At 38.4% G+C, this 21,473-nt stretch overlaps 1 protein-coding gene across 7 annotated transcripts in view; it reads left to right on the top strand.

The window, feature by feature from the left end:
• QTMAN (queuosine-tRNA mannosyltransferase) overlaps positions 1 to 21,473 on the top strand; it is a 359,192-nt gene that overhangs the window by 11,212 nt on the left and 326,507 nt on the right. The window contains exon 3 of one of the 7 annotated variants that reach the window (XM_075070244.1): positions 9,474 to 10,084. The exons of the other annotated variants lie outside the window; for them this stretch is intronic. Within the exon in view, the coding sequence (XP_074926345.1) occupies positions 10,044 to 10,084 (41 nt within the window). The 5' untranslated portion in view covers positions 9,474 to 10,043. The remainder of the gene's footprint in view (positions 1 to 9,473; positions 10,085 to 21,473) is intronic. 7 annotated transcript variants of the gene reach the window in all.

The raw sequence follows: 21,473 nt of genomic DNA on the forward strand, positions 1-21,473 counted from the left end.
TTTTTTTTTTTTAGAGATCTTAGGATAAAAGTTTCTTATAGTATGTAGTAATAGGTGGGTGCAAGATTTTGTGGTGAGTTAATTTCTTATGTAAAAAATAAGCAGATTAATCACTAAGGTATATGGAAATTATTATGAATAGTACCCCAAAACTGCAGAAACCTTAGCTTTGTTATCTTCACAATTCAAAAAATGCTGTATTGGAGCAAACAATGTGATCTTGGCTATGATGCTAACTTTTTTGTTAGTGAATATACACACACTCTTGTGGTGGTGTGCATGTGGTGTGCAAGAACAGTAGTATCATATCTGGAATATACTACTACTTAAATACAAAAAACTGTATTAAAGCAACATAGATGTTCAGATGAACTGTATCTAAAAGATAAATATGAGAGAGAAAAGACTTGATGGGATACTGTGGTAGGAAGGTTTTATCAGCATGTTTTTGAGATTGTCTCCTTATTCATGGATTGTGAAGACACAAAGAAATATGTTGTTCTGGTGACTGCGAATCAAATCTTTACATCTCACCATCCTATCATGCATGAGGTGTATGAGACATATGTTAAAATTTCTCACAGTGTTCCTTGTACAGACACCAGTATTTTGTGAGTTGACCTCATCACTGTGTCACCTGGCCTTCCAAGCCAGGTGGGTCAGGTCTAGTCTAGTCTAGTCATTGTTTCTAGCTCTGAGACCCTAAAGGACACTCTAGTTACTATTTCTAGTTCTGGGACCCTAGCCCTCTTGTCTGATACTCTTCCTTGGGATGTTGGGTGCTCTGTCCAGCCACGTTTGACCCTGAAATCAGTGTTTATGATCTCCTGACACCCCTCCACCCCCAGTCACATACATGTGCTCCCCCACGTCTGTACATAGGCTATTGGCACTCTGGGCTTCAAATTGAACTCCTTTAGGGACAATGTGGTAGAAGAGGAAGAAACACAGGCTTAGGAAAGGAATTTCTTAATCACAGTGACTTTACTCTTAAAGTACTTGAGAGTTATAGGTCTTTGAAAATGATGGAAGTCCTGAGATACATCCTCTCCTAGTCTGATCTCCCCCTTCCTATGAGTCTGAGGTTCATTAACCTTACAGGCTGAACAGGGCCCTTCCTCCTTTCTCCTTTTTTTGCTTGACCTGCTTACATGTGGTGATTGTGGCTTCCGCCTTGCACAGAGCAGGACCCTGCTCTATTGCTGTGCCGCAGACTCCACCTGAGAAGCTACAGACACATCAGTCTTGCTTGCCCCTTCTCTTCTGTGGGTCTCTGTGTTGAAAACCCAATATTACACAAGGATAGGCCAGTAACTGAGGGAAAAGCACAATTGTTGGACAAAGATTGTGGTCTTGATGGCCTTTAATGTTAGTCCTTCAACAGGATGTCAAACACCTTTTACAGACAAAGCAAGTAATCTGGCATGCAGCACAGTAGGTTGTCTTTGAGCAGACTGCTGCAGTCAGTGTCCAATATTTTCACACACAGAACTAGATAGAGTTCCTAATTTGACTCAGACATATCCTGCTCTGTTGTAACATATTTTACAGAAAATCTATTTTCAAAAGGTTTTAGGGAGTTTAAAAAAAAAAAATTGTAACCTTCCAACTCTAAAGCCAAAGTCCAATTTTAGAGACTTTGGAGGGAAAGACATAATGAATAAATTTCATATATCTCTAAAAATGGCCTCTTAATAGCTTTTCTGTGAATAAGTGTTATGAATTTAAAGCCTTCTGTGTCAGAATATCCTACATCTAGAATCCCATTGGAAAGTTTCCTTTATAAACTTCCAATTTCTAGCTCCAAAGGAGTGTGAGATATTGGATCTGAAACTTGCCACTTATCTGGGACTGGATATTGCCCATTCTGTATGTGAGAGCATTTAATTTTGTGGTCATGGTGGTGGGAAATTCCCTCATGGGGTAAAGAAGGGAGCATTTCCATAGTGGGTTAATTTAAGCAAAAGGTTACTGTTTGGAGGTGCTCAGGGCTTCAGGATGTTGGAAATAGTCTTGCCGCTGATGGATTGTTACAAGATTGTGAGGAGGAGGAAAGGCTTCTTGTTTCCTCTCCTTCCCCCTTCTGCACCTCTGTAAAACTGGTACAATCTGACCATTTTTTGGGTATGTTTCTAGTATATATACACAGCATCACAGTTATTTAGGATGTATAATGAAGAGAAGAAGCCGACTGTTGCAATCAGGGCCCAAAATGTCACACTCACTTCAAAATTCTATGACTAATTAAGACACAATTCCCTACAACTTTTGTGAAAATGTTGCTTCAAGCACCTTTATTTGCAGTCTAAGCAATTCACTTTTGTTTGGAGGGTGTAAAACTCTGATGACTTTGATGAGCCATGCAAATAATCTTTAGAAAGGTAAATGGCTAACCTTATCAATGGGTAGGGATGACTTGTAATCAGCAACATAAAGTAGTGCTGATAAAATATTACAAAACAGGATTCCAGAAACGGTTTTTGAACTTCATCTGTGCTTTAAATACATTTTCCAAACAAATTTTTTTTTATATTTTTCATATTTTTTTTTATCTCACCCCATATTACAAAAAGTCCATTGCTAACTTTTCATCAGTGATAGATACAAAGAAAGATTCGCCAGAGAAATAAAGTGAATAGAGTTGGGATTTAATCTTGGAATTATAAGGGTCACTAGTGTTCTAGTGGATCTTGCATCTTTTGATGTTCATGTGTAAGGAATGTATGTAACATTAAGGATGTGATCAATGGTGTCATTGGGAACATTTATTTTTCAGATCAAATATTCTTTGCAGCTCTTTCTTGAAAGAACACATAATAGAATATCAAAGTATTAATCTGAGAAATGATCATCAATATTGAAAGGCTACAAATTGCTATTATGGTTGGGTTAGTATTGCTTCCATTAGATTTTGTGATGAGGAAAAGGAACATCTAAGATGGAAAAGTTAAAATGTGGATCATTGTTATTGAGAAGTTTGGCTTTTGGGGTTCACACAGTTCAGTATAACCTGTGGCCTTAAAGAGACTAGAACTCATGAAGTACATAATTGAATTCTAAATTGCATCTGGATGTTTTAATGAGATAGAAGGCATACTTTTTTTTATACATACAGTGTTTCTCCACTATGCATTGTGATGGAGCTTATATAATTTGGCAAATACATATATTTTTAAGGAAAGTAGAGAAAAATGAATTGCTTGAAATTGAATGGAAAATCAGTCTCCCCATTCTCACTCAGAGTAAACCTTCATCTTTGTATTGTCAGAAAAGAAGATAGGAATATTCTGTAAATTATTGGACTTTTCTTCCCGCCAGGTAAAATTGTTATAGGATAAATGTTCTGGATGTTAACTTTTTAATTGCTAAATCATCTTTAAACGACAAATTCCCATTGTGTATTTCTCTTTCTGGTCCCAGTTGATCAGAATGTATAATAAGATTGCCCTTTAAAGGAATTCATTTTGTAGCTTTCAGACCTGATCATTCTCCAGAACAGGCTTTAGAAATAATAGATGTGATCCATGGGAGTGATTGCATTCCAAATTTCAATAAAATTATATTAAGACTGTTGTGTGAACAAGATCTCTGTGTCTGGTTAGAGCCTTCCTTTCCACTGCCCTACATTGGAAATAACTTGTCCATTCAGTTATAGGGGCTTAGGGCCTGATCCAGCTCTCCCTGAAGCCAGTGGGAGTTGGTTCAGGTCTTTAATTACCAAGCGACAGTCACAAATGGCAAATTTGGTGTACCGTTTCACTGTTAAAGATACAGAACATCGCAGTGTGAATAGTTGAGACAGCTCTCAACCTTTTTATCTTATCAGATTTTATTTAAAATAATAGTAATACTTTGCATTTATCTTGTGACTTTGCTTCAAGAGTCTTGCAGTGCATTTTGATGGGGAGAGGGAGAAAAACTTTTGAAAAATGTTCTGGTTTCTGCTTAATACGCTCTTTTTGAATAACAGGCTGCTCTTAGTTCCCTTGATACCACCTTCAGTGAAGCCAATCACCAAATGAGTATTTTGACCACAATCTTCATTCTCCTTTCTATACGAACCTTCTTTTCCAGGTTTTGTTCTTTTGCCAGTCAGGTATGCTAATTTTTTCTGTTGCCAGACTGCTGGACTAAGCTTTAGAAAAGACAAAATCCCCTCCCCTCCTATGTTTCTGTGGAGCTTAATTGTATTTTTCCACAACCTCTGTCCCATCTATTTTCCATCCCACGACCATCTACTGCCCGTGATAGTAGCATTCAGTGTACAGGGCCTTCTTAGTGCGAACTATGTTCAAATAGCCTCCAAACTTTAGAGGTTTCTTATGTTTGCTTGGTGAAATGCATGTTCAGTGTGCTGCTTATCTTTTAGTATTGCATTCATGCTTTTCTCTTTTCATAGACTTTTTTTGGTAATGCCAAATGTATTTTGCTCACAAAAGATTCACATTCCCCCTTATTTTGAGATGCTATCCAGAAGCAACAGTTTTGTTCTTCAGGTAATCTCCTCATTCCTATGGAATAAGGATATATGTTTACTTTGATTTTTTCCTCAAATGAATTTTGATCAAGAGAAGATTTGATACTCCCTAGATATTGTAATTTAAGTATTACCATCACAGGATTCAGGAACTTAGGCAGTGCTATTCTCTTTTGGTAAATTTCAAACATCCTAAGAAAACTCTTGAAAGCTTTTCACTCTATTTTGTCTAAATGCATGTGCTCTTATTTCTGAGACACCAACCAGCTTAAACCAATTTTCTGTTTTTGGATGTACAATTTCTTAGTTGTCCTACAAAGATGTGTGCATGGACAGTCTTATGCAATATGTGTAGTCTTGTTGAACTTAGTAGAATTGTTCACAATATGTGAAGTTAAACATGTGCATAATACTTTGCAGGATTGGGACCTGTGTTTTTTCCCACTTATTTTCTTCTTCATTAACATATTGAACACCCCCTTTATATACCTAAAAATGGGTATACTGAATTAGCATGAAATGTACATGTAGATAGCTCTGTGCTCCCTTAGGGTTGGTAGAAGCATTAAACGTTCCTAAAGCAGAACCCAGTTTGTAATTATTTCTGTTGTCTTTTTCTGCTTTTATTTTTTCCCATATTTGCATATATTTTCTTTAGTAATCTTGGAGGGAACATCGATAGTGTGTATAAAAGAACCTGTCAAATACCAGCCTGTGGCCTTCCATTTCAACATGGCTTTGACTGACTATCCTGGAGCTTGTATTTCAGACATTCACACAGGGATTTCCCTTTTTGACTGTAGGAACTAAATAAGTCTTAATGCTTTCTGAACATTAGAGTCAACATTCAGCAACCAGGAGGTGTTTGCTTATCAGTGTTTAGTTCACAGGAACTGATTGGTTTCACAGTGTAGGGTGGAATAATTGCCATAACCTAGTCTCTGCTGATGCATCTTATATAGCCACTTCTGCTACCTGTAGAACTCCTGCTTCCACATTTTCTGCTGTTGGTACCACTGCGTGCTCTGAATTAGCACATGATTTCCAGCTAATGAAAATCACTCTTGGTGTCTCAAAGATGGAACTACTAGGGTTGAGAGTCACTAAGTACTATTGTTATCTTGTTACTCTGGAGCCTAAAAAAGGACTCCTAAATGCAACCATGGTTTTGAGAAATATCCCACTTTCTGTCACTGCCAATGGAAACTATAACTGAGAAACTCCAAGATAAATAGCGAATGACATTGTCCTTGTGTAGTCCACAATACATTTGCTTAAGAAAAGAAATAGTTTAAAGAACATGACATGCAGTTCCTGATGCAGAAAAAAGTCCTCGTATACCTAATACATTGGAAAACATTGTTCGAGAAGAGCTCATTCTGCTGTAAAACTTAGCTCCATAATATTATCAAGGTCATCATCAGCTGAGGTTTTCTGCCAAATATGTATTTAACATAATGTCTGAGGTCAGCTTTCACTTGCAAATGCAAATATGTGGGATATTTGTTCTGATTTTGTTTAGGAATCAATGCAAGTAATTTTGTTTCGCATCCACTCTTTTTTACTCTTCTCACTCATCTTGGAGTAGTCTTCTCCTTAATTGTTCAATAAACATATACTTTTCATACAGCTAAAATTAGGGAGTAACAATTTTATGTAAACTAGGCAGCGGAGTCACCCTGTTCCCCTTTTTACATCTAAATGTTGTGCAAACAACCCTTATGTGTATAATACTTGTGGACTAACTCTCTTACAACCCTTTCTAAATTATGCAGAATTAGGATGATCTGATTGTCAGATGACCAGTTTTGTTGTTGAAGTTCGGGATATTTTTCCTGGTTTTTAATTTTTTTTTTAAACTAAATCCAATATTTATAAGACATATATAATAAGTTGGTGATCTAGGCTATCCCATAATAAGGACAATGTGTTGTTGCATTGCTGCTAGAGTAGTATGGGCGTGAGATTGTGACTCAGGAATTTTCCCCACAGCTTAGTGAAGGGAATGTACTGTGACAGCACATGCTGTTAGACACAGCAGCATAATTACTCTATCAGGCACATTGAGGGGGTGAAGCTCCTTCCTGCCCATTTTAATGGGCTGGGGACATAGAGGACTCTGCTTCTCCTGCACTCTGGAAGCAGTGGTTTAGTACACAACCATAAGGACATGCACCGGGGTGCTTAATGCCCCCTCTAATCAATTGTGCAGGGTTGGCCACGAGCTGGTCCAGAGTACCGTCTATACTCGTTCATAAGACGAATATTTTTGGTAAAAAAGTGATGCATAAAAAAGCGGAGGTCTGCTTATAAATGGGTTTACACCAAAATTTGATTATTTTAAACTCTATGAAGTCATTGAATTGAATAGCTAATACAGTGTCATTTTGTTTACTTGGAGTGTCTTCAGGCATGGAGCCCGTCAGTTCCCTGTGGCTGTGGTTAGCTGTTCACAGCCAACAGTGAACCGTGGCCACAGGGAGCTGAGGAGCTCCATGCCTGCAGACGCTTTAAGTAAATAAAATGTCCCGACCTGCCAGCGGCTTTCCCTGATGGGCCAGGAGCCAAAGTTTGCCAACACCTGAAATACAGGGTTAGCTTATGAAAGGGTCATGCAGTTTTTGCTATTTTTACCTAACCATCTTGGGGGTCGGCTTATAAATGAATGGGCTAATGAACGAGTACATACACAGTATATTACCACTTTAAATGGATAGGTGTGTGTGTTTGTCCATTAAATAATCATGATAATCTGAATCTGTCTCCCACCCCATCCATGGGCCTGAATGCTGCCTTGTTCTCAGCACCTTTGGAGATTTTTAGATCAGGGGTCGGCAACCTTTCAGAAGTGGTGTGCCAAGTCTTCATTTATTCACTGTTATTTAAGGTTTCATGTGCGGGTAATATATTTTACATTTATGGGGCTGGTGCATGGAATCCCGGACTATCAGTGGGCTGAGCGAGCCAGCGGCAGGGACCTCAGGCCTGCAGCTCAGCCCACTGGCGGTTTGGGGTTCCATCCGCCTGCCCCTGCCAGCCAGGGGTTCTGTCCATCCAGGCCGGCAGTGGGCTGAGTGGGGCCGGCGGCTGGGGCCTGGCTGGCAGGGGGCTGGCGGGTGGATCCCAGGCCAGCAGCAGGGTGCCACTGAAAATCAACTCATGTGCTGCAGGTTGCTGACTCCTGTTATAGATAAATGTGACTCAGATTCAAACTGTTGCGTTGTTTTGCTTTTTAAAACAAAATCCCCTATTAGTGTGGTCCACCTTCAGATCGTTTGGTTACAAATAGAATACTGTGGAACTTTGCTACATTTTTCCCACACTTGAGAAATGAATGTTAGACATTAGGTGTCTGCTCTGATTCCACTGGTCTACAATTTTTGAGAAGTCGTCTGCTTCAGAGATAAAATGTGGTATTTATTATGTATTTTGATGTGCTGAATTCAAATATGACAATTAAAACAACTGATTGGCTACTGTTTCTAAGATATTTAAGTTTTTACATTTTATGTCTATGTATATTGTGTAGATAGTAGAGTTTTAATCATAAATTGTAAACCTAGGTCTTTTCATGTGTTTATGGTTGCTTTACATGATAATATTTCACCTGTCCTGTTTATGTAACACTTTAGCAATCAACAAAAGGGTTATATAAATAAAATTTATTATGAAACAAAAGGCAAAAAACTATTATGTACATAGTTTAGTCCTATTCAGTGTCTACTCGGCGCTTCTTGGCTTGTCTCTTGTATTCATTAAATGGAGCATCTCTTGTCACTGTCCAGCAATAGTCTGCAAGCATTGATGGGCTCCATTTGCCCTGATAGCGTTTCTCCATTGTTGCAATGTCCTGGTGAAATCGCTCGCCGTGCTCGTCGCTCACTGCTCCGCAGTTCGGTGGAAAAAAATCTAGATGAGAGTGCAAAAAATGTATCTTTAGTGACATGTTGCAACCAAGGCTTTTGTATGCCTTGAGGAGGTTTTCCACCAACAACCTGTAGTTGTCTGCCTTGTTGTTTCCGAGAAAATTTATTGCCACTAACTGGAAGGCTTTCCATGCCGTCTTTTCCTTGCCACGCAGTGCATGGTCAAATGCATCATCTTGAAGAAGTTCACGAATCTGAGGACCAACAAAGACACCTTCCTTTATCTTAGCTTCACTTAACCTTGGAAATTTTCCACGGAGGTACTTGAAAGCTGCTTGTGTTTTGTCAATGGCCATGACAAAGTTCTTCATCAGACCCAGCTTGATGTGTAAGGGTGGTAACAAAATCTTCCTTGATTCAACAAGTGGTGGATGCTGAACACTTTTCCTCCCAGGCTCCAATGACTGTCGGAGTGGCCAATCTTTCTTGATGTAGTGGGAATCTCTTGCACGACTATCCCATTCGCAGAGAAAACAGCAGTACTTTGTGTATCCAGTCTGCAGACCAAGCAAGAGAGCAACAACCTTCAAATCGCCACAAAGCTGCCACTGATGTTGGTCATAGTTTATGCACCTCAAAAGTTGTTTCATGTTGTCATAGGTTTCCTTCATATGGACTGCATGACCAACTGGAATTGATGGCAAAACATTGCCATTATGCAGCAAAACAGCTTTAAGACTCGTCTTCGATGAGTCAATGAACAGTCTCCACTCATCTGGATCGTGAACGATGTTGAGGGCTGCCATCACACCATCGATGTTGTTGCAGGCTACAAGATCACCTTCCATGAAGAAGAATGGGACAAGATCCTTTTGACGGTCACGGAACATGGAAACCCTAACATCACCTGCCAGGAGATTCCACTTCTGTAGTCTGGAGCCCAACAGCTAGACTAGAGGCAATCAACAATTTTAAGCATCGTTTTCGTTCTCATCCAGAATTAGTAAAGTTTGACTACATTTATTTCAGAAGTATTTTGGGTGTAGAGCAGTGTTACCAACCTGTCATAATTACTCAGTGTTTTAGAAAGCTGTTTTACCATGTCTTCATATTTGTTCTCTTTTTTCTAGAATATCATTCAAGATTTAGGATGCTACGGGGACTTGGGTCACTAATGATTGGCTTTTAAATACTGACGATATTCTTCATAAATTAAGAGTTTAAGGCCAGAAGGGACTACTGTGTCATCTAGTCTGACCTCCTATATCACAGGTCACTAAGACCATCCATTACCCACTCACTGCATCCAACAACCAAAGTATTTTAGCTTATAGGAAATGAGATTATGTGTCACAGGCAGAGAATAGGAAGATGCAAAGTGCATCAGTGCCTGAGGCTCCCACAGTGACAGAGAAATGATTTAGTGAGATATACTCAGATAATCCTGGCAAATGATCCACGACCCGCATGCTGCAGAGGAAGTTAAAAACTCTACAAGATCACTGCCAATTTGATTTTGGGGGAATTCCTTTTTGACCCCACATGTGGTTATCAGTTAGACGATGAGCAGGAGATCAAAACCCAGCCAGCCGCATACCTGAGAGAGAGATTGTACTTGAAGCCTCCCCTTCCAAAGTCCCTTCTTCAGCCATGGCCATCCTTGATGCTTCAGAGGAAGGAGTTCCACCTCTCCCAGGAATATGTTGGGGAAGGGGAAAAAACATCTTCATGATCCATGCAGGTGATATTGATATTTTGACAGCTTTTGCAGTAATCCTTCAGTCCTGCTTGACTGCGTAACACTGTTGGACTAAAAGTAATGCATTTTTAGAAGTACTTTTCCTTTATTGTTTGTCTTTTGTATTTCACTTAATTTGGACAGTAGAATATTGACAACATACTGACTTTTGATTCTAGTCTGTTTCTGGGTAGTTTCTAGTTTTCACGTTGTAGTACAGTGCTGCAGAGTTTGAGAAATGTTTAAGTCCCGAACTTCAGCAGAAACTCAAAGATACAAACACCAGAGTTATGGACTGACCGGTCAACTGGACACAATGGGGAACTGGAAGTAAACTATCAGGCAGCATCAGAGACAAAAACAAACACCAGCAAGTACTGTACTGTGTCTGTATTGCATCTTAAAGGTAGGCACAGCTGGACTGCTTGTTCTCACCCCCTATTCGCCATGGCTCAGGGCAGTCTCAGGTAGGAGATGGTGAATGTTGTGTTCCCCCGCCCCCCACTGGGAAGGGGACAAGCTTGCAAGCTCATAGCCCGGGAAAGAAACTTCCCGGCTGCTACTGAGACCTGGCCTGGATTGTAAGCTGCTGGAGCTGGAGCTGGAGCCAAATCTCCTGCCTGCACACTGTGCTCTGGAGGAGCAGGTCAGTTTTAAAGGGTCATAGCCTGCACCATGCGCTCACTGACATTGCAGTGCCCCAGGGTGCCTCACTCATCATCCTTGCAGTCAGGAGGCTAGAATCAGCTGCCTATCCTTACCCTCACTCACTGGGCAGCCTCTGCAGAGCTGAGAGCCGCGCTCCGAGGAGTCCACCCTGAGAAGCATCCCATAATGACTTCTTCAGAGTTACAAACATTTCACAGTTACGAACAACCTCCATTCTCCAGGTATCCATAACTCTGAGGTTTTACTACACTTAACATTGCTCTTTTTAAAGACTGCATTGAAATCCCAGTCTGTCGTGTTCCTGTTGTTTAAGGCTTACGTGAGTGATATTACCATGCCAATTTTTATAAACAGAAATGTGTTTAGATCATAAAATCCAATCATAACTGGAGTTCCAGGTGGTTCATCTTTAGAACCTATCTTGTTTTCCATTTGTTTAGCTCCATTGGCTATTATTTCCAAATATGGGTTGAAGTGTCACAATTATGCTAATGATAATGGTTTTGTTGCTCTGTTAATAAAGAAGTGCTGTGGGTATTTTATTGTTTAAATGCTGTTTGAATATCTGGAATTGGATGTCTGTACATTTCTTGTGTTTTAACTTCAGCAAATCTTAGGTGCTAACTATTGAGCCTCAGGCTATTAAGTGTGCCAGATTTTTACTTTGATGTTGGGTCCAGAAATTATTTCACCAAAACATGTGACTCATTACCTTGGGGTTTTTAAGGTTTCTGCATAATTGTTCAATGGTGGCCTATGTGTTTAGGGCTGCATTTTGCTATTTGAGGAAGTTGTTACATAGTTGTTCTTGCCAGGGGAGTTTGCTGCTGCAGTTGTGAGCCATATTATTTTCAAAATTAGGTTTATTGTAGTTCTGTCATGATAGGCTATATTAAAACTCAGTTTGATTGGTCACTATAACTTAAAATGTTGCAGGTACTGTAGAAGTTTAACTGGATAAAAAAATCATATTGCTGCTACGTTAGAATCTAGCCAATTCACACTAATGACTGGGAGACAGATAACTAATGACTGAATTTTGCCAGCTAACAAAGAATAATAAAGAACAAATCATTACAAACTGCACAGTATTCATTTATTTAAAGTATATAATTTAGTTCAATTATTGATAATACTTCAGTGTATTCTAGTAAATATGCCACTGTCTTCCCATCTCTCTCAATTTCACCTTTCCCACCAACAACTCTATTTTGTACCTTTTTCCTCCCAGCTTACTTGTTACGCTGTATAAACGTAACCCTAGAACTGATGAATGCATTGACCTCATTGAGGCTCCACCAGTGGCCATCATTGGGGTCTATCCTGCATCCCCTAAATGTTAACAAACTCAAGAGGGAATCAAAGGGGAAGATGTTTCAAAGGTGAAGAAGCCCTCATCAAGACTGGTCTACCCCCCAAGCTCCTTAATATTAAACTACTGAGAATAGTAAAGACCAAAGGTGATGGAGACAGGAACTATGTTTTTTTTGGTTTTTTTTTGTGCAGGGGCCTCAATTTTACTGAACATTTAGCTATCTTCTAAAAGGTCTGTTGCCTACCCTTTAATATTGACTGTTTTCATTAATACATTTTAGCTCTAGAACTCACGTAGCCAGTAAATAATAGATCTTGTTCATCATGAGTGTATTTTTAAGGCTTTTGAATAAACTTTTCACGTTGATCTCGCCTTTGTTTTTTCTATTGATTTATTTTTTAGGATTGAGTATTTTACATTGTGGTAATCCAGTGATGCCAATAGTCCTGAATTCTGTAAAGCACGTAAGCATATGCTTGAATTTAAGCATATGAGTAGTCCCCACTGATGGCAGTGTTTCTTAGATCAGTCAGACTACTCGTGCTTAAGGGTAAGTATGTGCTTAAGTGCTGGATCATAGCCTATACAAGTGCAAATGTTGGATCATAGCCTATACTGATACAATTTGATTTATATAGACCTTACTTTTCTCAAAATATGACTTCAATCTTTTATCCTTAGCAGTCTTATACTAAAGTATGTAAATCTCAACATTTCAATTACACCACATTGCAGGGTTGTTGGGTTTTTTTTGCAAACTTACTAAAGCATGTACTTCTGTGCATGTATAAAATTATCTCAAAACTATATTGTAATAAAATCCAAGATCAATGTCATGTCAAGGAGCTGTGAAGTGTTTGTAGAACACAGTGTAAAGTTTACCATCTGGCTCACAAAATATCACTCAAAGTCTTGAAGGGGTACCTTACACTAGGAGTAATCCAGACAAGTCAATAGAACCACTTATAAAGTTGAAGAAGTCTCAGTATGAGTAAAACTACCACACTCTAGCCTTTATGGAAGCATTTTAGTTGGAATATGTGATTCCTTATTTAATTTACCTGTTTTCTGTTTAGTCATATTAAAAAAACCAACATTCTAACTACATCAGGAGGGTAGCTACTACAGTGCTTTTCTTTTAATAATACTCTGAACTTACTGTATATAACACTTTACAAACATTGCCATAGTTAAGTATTTTTGTCTCCCTAAACCTGGAATCCCAACCTGCCATGCAATCACCATCTCTTTTTTTCAAATTCCTCTTTAAAACATACTTCTTGATGATGATAACTGTTAGTAGAGAAACAACTACAATAAAGCCATGGAAGGAATAAGATGTATGACTTGCTTTGCTGCTTCATCGCACTGATTTTTTTTGTTGTCTCCCTACCCTCAGCTTTGTAAGATGTCTACCTAGATTGTAAGCTCTTCAAGACAGGGAATTGTCATTTTATGTGTCTATAAAGAACTGACCATATTAATGCTGTACAAATAATAACAAAAATGAGATCCTAATTTCACTGAAGAGAGGCAGTGAGGGGTTTTGATTTGCCTGAGGCCATAGAGGGATTTGAAGTCAGATCCAGGATAAGAACTCATGTTCCTGGCTCCAAAGCCAGGATTTAGACCATAAGACACCCCTATTCTCCCCTTTTTTATGTTGCTTTCTAATGATACTTTTTAAAGTACATTCATAAAATCCAGTACTGCAGATTCTTGATACCTGACATAATGCTTACTACCATAATTAGTCTGTTTGAAGTTTTCTTGCAGCTGCAGAAAATGTACATGAAGTCACTAGAAACCCAAAACTGTAGGCTGTTGTGAGATGCAACTTAGACTAATTTTTGTGTGGTTGAAAGTTAGATCCTCATGCTTGAATATCTAGTTTAAGGATTCTAAAGTAGGCTATTGATTTTTAGTGTTATTGAAAACTGTTCACCAATTAGACAATATCTGTTATAAAACTTTCTGTGAATTATCATATGAACACAATCATATTTCCTTTTTTGAGATCGATATCACTGCTGTCTTTATAGGTAAAGGTGTGTTTCATATGTACATGTAGATTACTCTTTAATACTTCTTGAATCTGCTTTCAGTGCATACTGAGATTTTTCAACGTAGTGGTTACAAAAATTTTGCTAATGCGCAGTTTCATACTGCGAGTTATATGCGTAATACTGCGTCCAGTGGGATTCTGTATTGCAAAATTTGCATAGTTATAGTTCTAGTGACATCGTATCTCACATGAAGAACCCGGGGACCTGATGCAATATCAGTAAAACTGTCTCCTAGGTATGATTCAAACAGTTTTATTAGCAACATATGGGGTATGAAGGAGCCACAGAGGATAGTTTTGAGTGCAAGGGTGCTGGACTGTCTTTTTCAGCATGTAATTATATCGGTTCTCTTCTATGGCATTATTTGTAGCTGCTCTGGAGTTGCTGAAAAATAACTACTAATATGATGACACAAAGGATCAGAATAAATTATGATTGGTGACTTTGCAAGAAATTCGTTGGCAAAAAGGCTTACTTTCCCAAGCTCAGTTGTCAGTTCTGCTTTTAGCTTTGTATCTAAGCCATATACACAAAATAATGTTTTCATGGAAGTCTTAGGTTTTACTGGCATTCTGACTCTCTTGCGTAATAGATATTCAAAAAAGTTAAGTCAGAGATTTCAATTGGCAATATGGTTATTCTTTTTTTTTTATCTCTGCTCTTTGCTAGCCATTTAAGGCTAGGAACTTGCTATTTGTGTAATTAGTAACTAGTTATCAAATGTTTTTATTGCTGGAGTAGAACGCATTTCTCCGTATCAAAAATGAGTTATCTTCAGATAATCAGTTCATCATTTTAAAACAGTTGTTTTGACATTAAATCCTAGCATCAATACAAACTGAGGTTTTTATTAGTAGTATTTTTAATAATAATTTATTCTTAAATGTTAATACCTCATGGTGTAGAGAAAAACGGCAGAAGTTAAGGTGTTTAATGTTTTTGCTATCCACTAATTGAAGCACCAGCACAATATATTCATTTAAGAGGAGTAATATGTTGACTCCTGCCCTAGTAATGTTTTAAAATATTTGTGTATTTAAGCACTATGGGTCAGATTATGTCTCTATGCAGAAAAACCTACACAGGGACTAGGAAGTTCCCTGAGATTCTGCTCACAGAATTCCCTCTGAATTCTCCCTTTGTGGCATTTGGTTTCATTGCAGAATAACTGGGGGGCCAGCTCACAAACCCTCCTGCATCCCCAAGAGATCTGTGGAGGACTGTGACAGTCTCCAGGGTACAATCTAGACTGATGGACAGCTGTGTCCTCTCAATTCTCCAACCCGGGGTGCCTTTTACACTGCTTCACTGTGAGAGCAACCACTCCTGATCTGCTCAGACATCGCCTCCAGCATGTAAATCACTCCGAGCTATACTATATGAATGTTGTAGCCAGCCACCCATGAATTACAGTGTGGGAAACACTAGCAAGCTCCCAATCCCAGACTTCCCCCTCAGAAATATGTCTTGTACTGCTCAGCACCTTCCTGGAGAATACAAGCTCATATAAAGTCCGTCATTTCGTTAACAGAAAATGATATGCACAAACCTTGTTATCTCAAATAAAGTTTCCCAAACACTTCAATCCAAACACACACTGGTTTAGATAAAACAATAAAATAAGCTTATTAACTACAGAAATACAGATTTTAAGTGATTACAAGTAAGGAGGCATAAAAGTCAGAATAGGTTACAAAGAAATTAAAGTAAAATGCAAACTAATAGCTAGCTTAACAAACTAAGTGACTTCAAAGAAAAAGTTTCTTCACCATATGCTCTTGCCTCAATTTGTGTTAATTTCCTAATCATTCAGGTGGTGTTGATGCCATAAGAAGAGATGAATGGAGAGAGAGATTTTGGGGTCTCTGCTCTCCTTTCTTATTGTTCTCTTTTTCTTTGAAAATAATCTCAGCTGAGGTTCAGAAGATAGCCCATCTGTGGAGATGGGAACCTCCAGCTATTCGTTGCTGAGATGTAAATTTCTTGCTCACACCCTTTTCCCTGCCAAAGAATGGCTTCTTAACCAGGCTATAGTCCATTTAATTTCATTGACACCTGGCTGAGGTGTCAGTTCGCCTTCTGTCCCTGAGGAACTGGTTTGTGGCTGTTTTCCACATTTTTAGAATATGTTTTAGTATTGTCATACAATAGAATCTTATAACTTTACATACAAAGTTGCCACACATTTTACCATGACAATAATGATCAGCAAATTATGAGTTTTCAAATGATACCTCACAATGCATACTTTGTACAAAATCCATTATAGTTTTGTAAAAAGGGTAAGCAAAGGGATACCGACTGTCACAGTGACATAAGGCTACCCATGCAGAGGCACTGAATCTGAGAAACCTATCTTCTCTTTACTGGTTATTAGAGAAATACCCTCAGTTTCTGCTTTGGGAGTTCATTTTAAAGAGTGTCCCCCAACATTGAGGGATTTCCCCAGCAAAGCCAACACACTTTTTGGTTATTTTAACTTTCCTGTTGTGTTTCTACTAAATGCCAGGAGCACGTTGTGCATCCTCCCCACTCAGTACTCCAGTCTCAATCTCAGCTTGCCCATGTGAAGATTCCCAGATGCACAGAGTCATTACGTTGCCACTGAGTTAAGTAAATAAAGACACAACATCTGTTTTTAATTGGAAAATGAACAGATCCCAACTTTTAGTCACATAAATATCATAACCTCTGTGTTACCCAGCATATATGGTCCCAAGGCTACCACTCAGTATAGTAAAGCTGTGCATCTTCAGAATATATTTGTTTAAAATTAAACAAAACTTACACTTATTGTGGCCTTACAATAACAAAAAATGTACAGTTTTGATGCAATTGCACTTACATTCTTTGTATTTTTCTACATTTTGCTTTTCTTTTTCTGTTTAAATAGACTGCAGGATTTTTGTAAATTTCATTTTACTGCCTGTCCACAAGACAAGCAGGTGAGAAGAGCTTGGGGAAAAGGCAATACATATATGCACTTGCAATACACAGCACAGTTGATATTTCATACTTTTGGTCTACCAACCTTGCACATCCCTTTAACTTTTATAACATAAACATTTTATATGTTTGTAAAGTTTTATATAGTTAAATTTAAAAAACCTATTAAAGACTAAAACTGAACATCAGAGACAAAAAAATCACAATAGCAGGGAGAATTACACTGAGAACTTGTACACCACCTTTCATTTCTTAGTTTCTACAGGTTGCACTGCTTTTTAGCCTCTCTTTTTAAACTTTGAATGATTTTATAACGTGGGTATCTAATTTACAGAGAGGTTATTGCTATTGTAGTTCAAGTTGTGGCTTAAAATAGTTATATCCTCAAGTTTATTTTTTCTGAAAAAATATATACCCCTGAGGTATAATAATGCTGATAAAATACTTTCCACTTAGGGCTGGTCTACACCAGAAAATTAGATTGAACCAGCTACTTGTGTCTCTCAGGGGTTTGAAGATTCCACAACCCTTAGGTTAGTTTAAGTACATCACTAAGTCCTGGTGTAGACAGTGCTAGGTTGAAGAATTCTTGAACTGGCCAGAGATAGACAACCCCCAGGATCAAGAGGAGAGGTGAAGTCCTACTCCCCCTGGGACACACATGGAGATTGTGCCTATGTGGCATCCATTGGTTAGACTATGGATGAGATGGAAGACTTGATTGCCTCACTCACTTGCTGTGTATGGAGTCATAGGGGCATACAGCAGTTATTCTCCAATGCCTATTGCCTTGTGGTCCCTACCCTGTGATGAAGGTACGGTTTGAACGTCATTTCCAGGATGTTGTGGGTCTGACTAAATCACCACATTTGGGTATCAAGAAGATTTTTTTTTTTTTAACCTTGGCACAAGATTGGCAAGGTGTCCAATAAGTTTTCTCACCTTTCTAGCAGCACCCTGAGCTTCAGTTTTAGGTTAATAAGGAGTAAGGACAGGAATTAAAAGTTGTAAGATTGTAAGTGAGGTTTGTAATTTCATCACAACTTGCAGCCAGAATCCAGTGTGGATATCCTAGAGATAAGCATGAGTGATGAACCCAAGAGATGACAGGTAGACCTAATGGCCCAGGAGTGCTGGAACAATTTGTATAATAGGGGGTGCTGAGAGCCATTGAACCAAACTGTAAACCCCGTATGTGATGGAAGACACGTAAAGCCAGGGGGTGCAGCAGCATCTCTAGTTCCAGCACTTATTTAATGGCCTATAGGAAGGAGAGGAAACCTTAAGTTTTTGAAGACTGAGATGGTGTTCATGTATACCCTCATTCCCCCCTGTTGAGACAGAATCAGAGAACTCAGAGGCAGACTGAATCCTAGTGGCTAGGCTGAATGGGGCCAATCCTGAATTTATTTGGCATGGTTATTTGGCATGGAGGCCATTCTGGACCCAAGTAAATACTTGGAATTTTTTGGTGGGGAGAAATTAACCTCCCTCCCTTAAAGTTTAATAAAACTGTGGCTTTCTGCTTTAAAATCTGTCCGTGTCAGTGTTTCTTTTGCATATCCTGATCAAGATGAAGTGTTCAGATTTTGTGAATTTTATTTGCATGTATTTGTAATGTATGTAACCCAAATTTCTCACTGTATTTTGATGAAAGCTTAGGAATTATTATCCCCAAAGCAGTGGACTTTCTCAGGGAGCTAAAAAGCTGCTTCACTAGTAGTATTTGTACAACAGCTAGGGTTATCTCTTTGACTCCAAGAAAAGCTTAGATTTCAACATTTAGCGGCTTCTGTAGATCTCACACATAATTTTTACGTATAGCGTATTTATAAATGCTGTGCAGCTTATTTTGACATACTTTCATTTCATTTTGACACCCTAATTGACCTGCAGCATTTGACTCAGCCCATCAAGACTATATTGACATTGTATATATAAAATCTTGTAAATAAAATAGCTTAAGAGATTTTAGGAAGTACATGAAATGGAAAAAAGAATGTTAACTGAGACATTTATGTAGTATGTTATGAAATTATCAAGACCTTAAAAGTCAATATTAGAAATAGACCAGCACGACTAATATTTGTTATATTAATTTCTTTATAGATTGAATAATTTTCTGCCGATATATTTGAAATCTAATTTTGTGGAATAGTTTAGCTGTTTTAAAACACACCTTCCTCAGAAATAAGACAAAAATAATAATCCTCCAACACTTAATCTTCCATGCTATGCCGTGTAAATATACAAAATGCACACACATCTTGTGGTTCTAAGAAAAAAAATGGTATTTTTGATCATTTAAAATTTGGTCTTAATGTGATTGATTAAGTACATTATGCCATGCCATAACTAATGTAGGAAAATCTATCTGATCTCATTCTTCTCAGTGACAATGTCTCATAATGTGAGATAGCAAGGCCAAATATGAAAAAAGGAAATTGTTAATACACAGTGTTTTTAAAAGTGCAGTTTGTAAATGTGCTATTTTCTTTTTTAGGGTTCAGTGTTTCATACTTTTGATAATTAATTACATGTCTGAGAAAATATCCACGGAGTGTGGTGTCTGCAGATTTATAGGTAGTGTTTTATTTATCAACCATGGATAGGTTTAAGATGGTTTTGGCACATAGATGTATTGCAAACTGCAGATGATGTAAGAGTAGCAGAAGGAACTATATTTAAATAATTTGATAAAACAAGTCAGGCACACTCAAATAATGTAAATAGCCAAGTGGTTAAATTTATTTATTTAGTTCATAATTAATATTTTAAATAATTCACATGCCAACTAAATTTTCACTTCTGTTATCTTGTCAATAAGATGTGAGGTTTACTATTTTTTAAAAAACCCAAACCTTATGGAATCATCAAAATATACACATGCCTTACTGAGTAACTGTATTGTTGTTAGTGTTCCCTTGTCCTTGTCTCCCTTTCCTCTTCACTTTTTGATCTGTTTCTTTCCCTCATTTCTTGTGTCCTGTTAAAATTGTAAGTTCTTTGGGGCAAGGACAAAATGCAAAAACCTTAGGGTGCTTTGGTAGCACAAAATATCCATAAAACAGGGTCTAAATGGCCAGCTGCAATTTTCACTGACATAGGAGAATCTCTAGCTGGCATAGAGCTGATGGTGATCAGTTCTGTTCCATTCTTTTCACAGCCCCTGCCAAGGGAGGTGCTTGACATTAGTATATTAAAAAAAAAAAAATTAAAAACAGATCGAATATATTTACAGTATTGATGAAACATAAAATATTACATGCAATACACTTTGTACCACAACTGTTTCACCCTTCTTACAGAGATATGAGTAATACTGAAAGTCAATGTGATTTAGGCTCCAAGGTCCCTAAATCACTTTTGAAAATTGGTTGTAGGCTCCTAGTCACTTAGGTAACATTTTCAAAAGTGACTATCATGTTTAGTTTCATACAATGCAAACCACAATTAAACGATTTGCTATGAAATATTACCATGTGGAACACAATAATTAATATATTAGTGCAGTGCTTCTCAAAGTTGGGCCGCTGCTTGTTCAGGGAAAGCCCCTGGTGGTCTGGGCCGGTTTGTTTACCTGCTGCGTCTGCAGGTTCAGCTGATCATGGCTCCCACTGGCCATGGTTCGCCATCTCAGGCCAACGGGGGCCGCGGGAAGCGGTGCGGGCCGAGGGATGTGCTAGCCGCCCTTCCTCCAGTCCCCATTGGCCTGGAGTGGCGAACTGTGGCCAGTGGGAGCCACGTTCGGCTGAACCTGTGGACGCGGCAGGTAAATAAACTGGCCCGGACTGCCAGGGGCTTTCCGTGAACAAGCGGCGGTCCGACTTTGAGAACCACTGTACTAGTGTTAGACATGGCTGGTTTATATGAACAGAGACAGGACTAGCTTTGGGTTCTGTGGGCCTGATTCATCTCCTTCTTTGCCAATGACCAGCTTCTTCTTCCTTGTGGATTTTTAAAACACACCTCCTGATAGGTAAACCTACTTATCTGCAACCCTGATAATGTTGTGAAAGTTCCCTCATCATGTAGTTGTGAGGCTCAGTTAAATTATAAGATCAAATCTCCTGTTTTTCATGATATCTCTTTAACATGTTGTACTTTATTACTGGAGGAATGCATTCCATTAGGCAATTGTATAACTTCATAATATCTCATACAAAGCACTGATACCTGTCATATGGTAAATAAGTGCATAATTATTTGTTGTAGAGGTTCTCTAAAAGACAGGAGAAGTTATGCTTTCCTTTCATGTTGAATTTCTGCCTATCCGTGTCTTTACATTTACTGGTTCATGCTTTCCAGCATATCAAGTGTTCCGTGGTAAATGCTGACCGAGATTGGTTTCTCAAGTGAACAAAGCATAGTGTGTTTTAGTTGATAATCAATAATT

This window comes from Chelonoidis abingdonii, chromosome 10 (assembly GCF_003597395.2).
Source record: "Chelonoidis abingdonii isolate Lonesome George chromosome 10, CheloAbing_2.0, whole genome shotgun sequence".
Lineage (NCBI taxonomy): Eukaryota > Metazoa > Chordata > Testudines > Testudinidae > Chelonoidis > Chelonoidis abingdonii.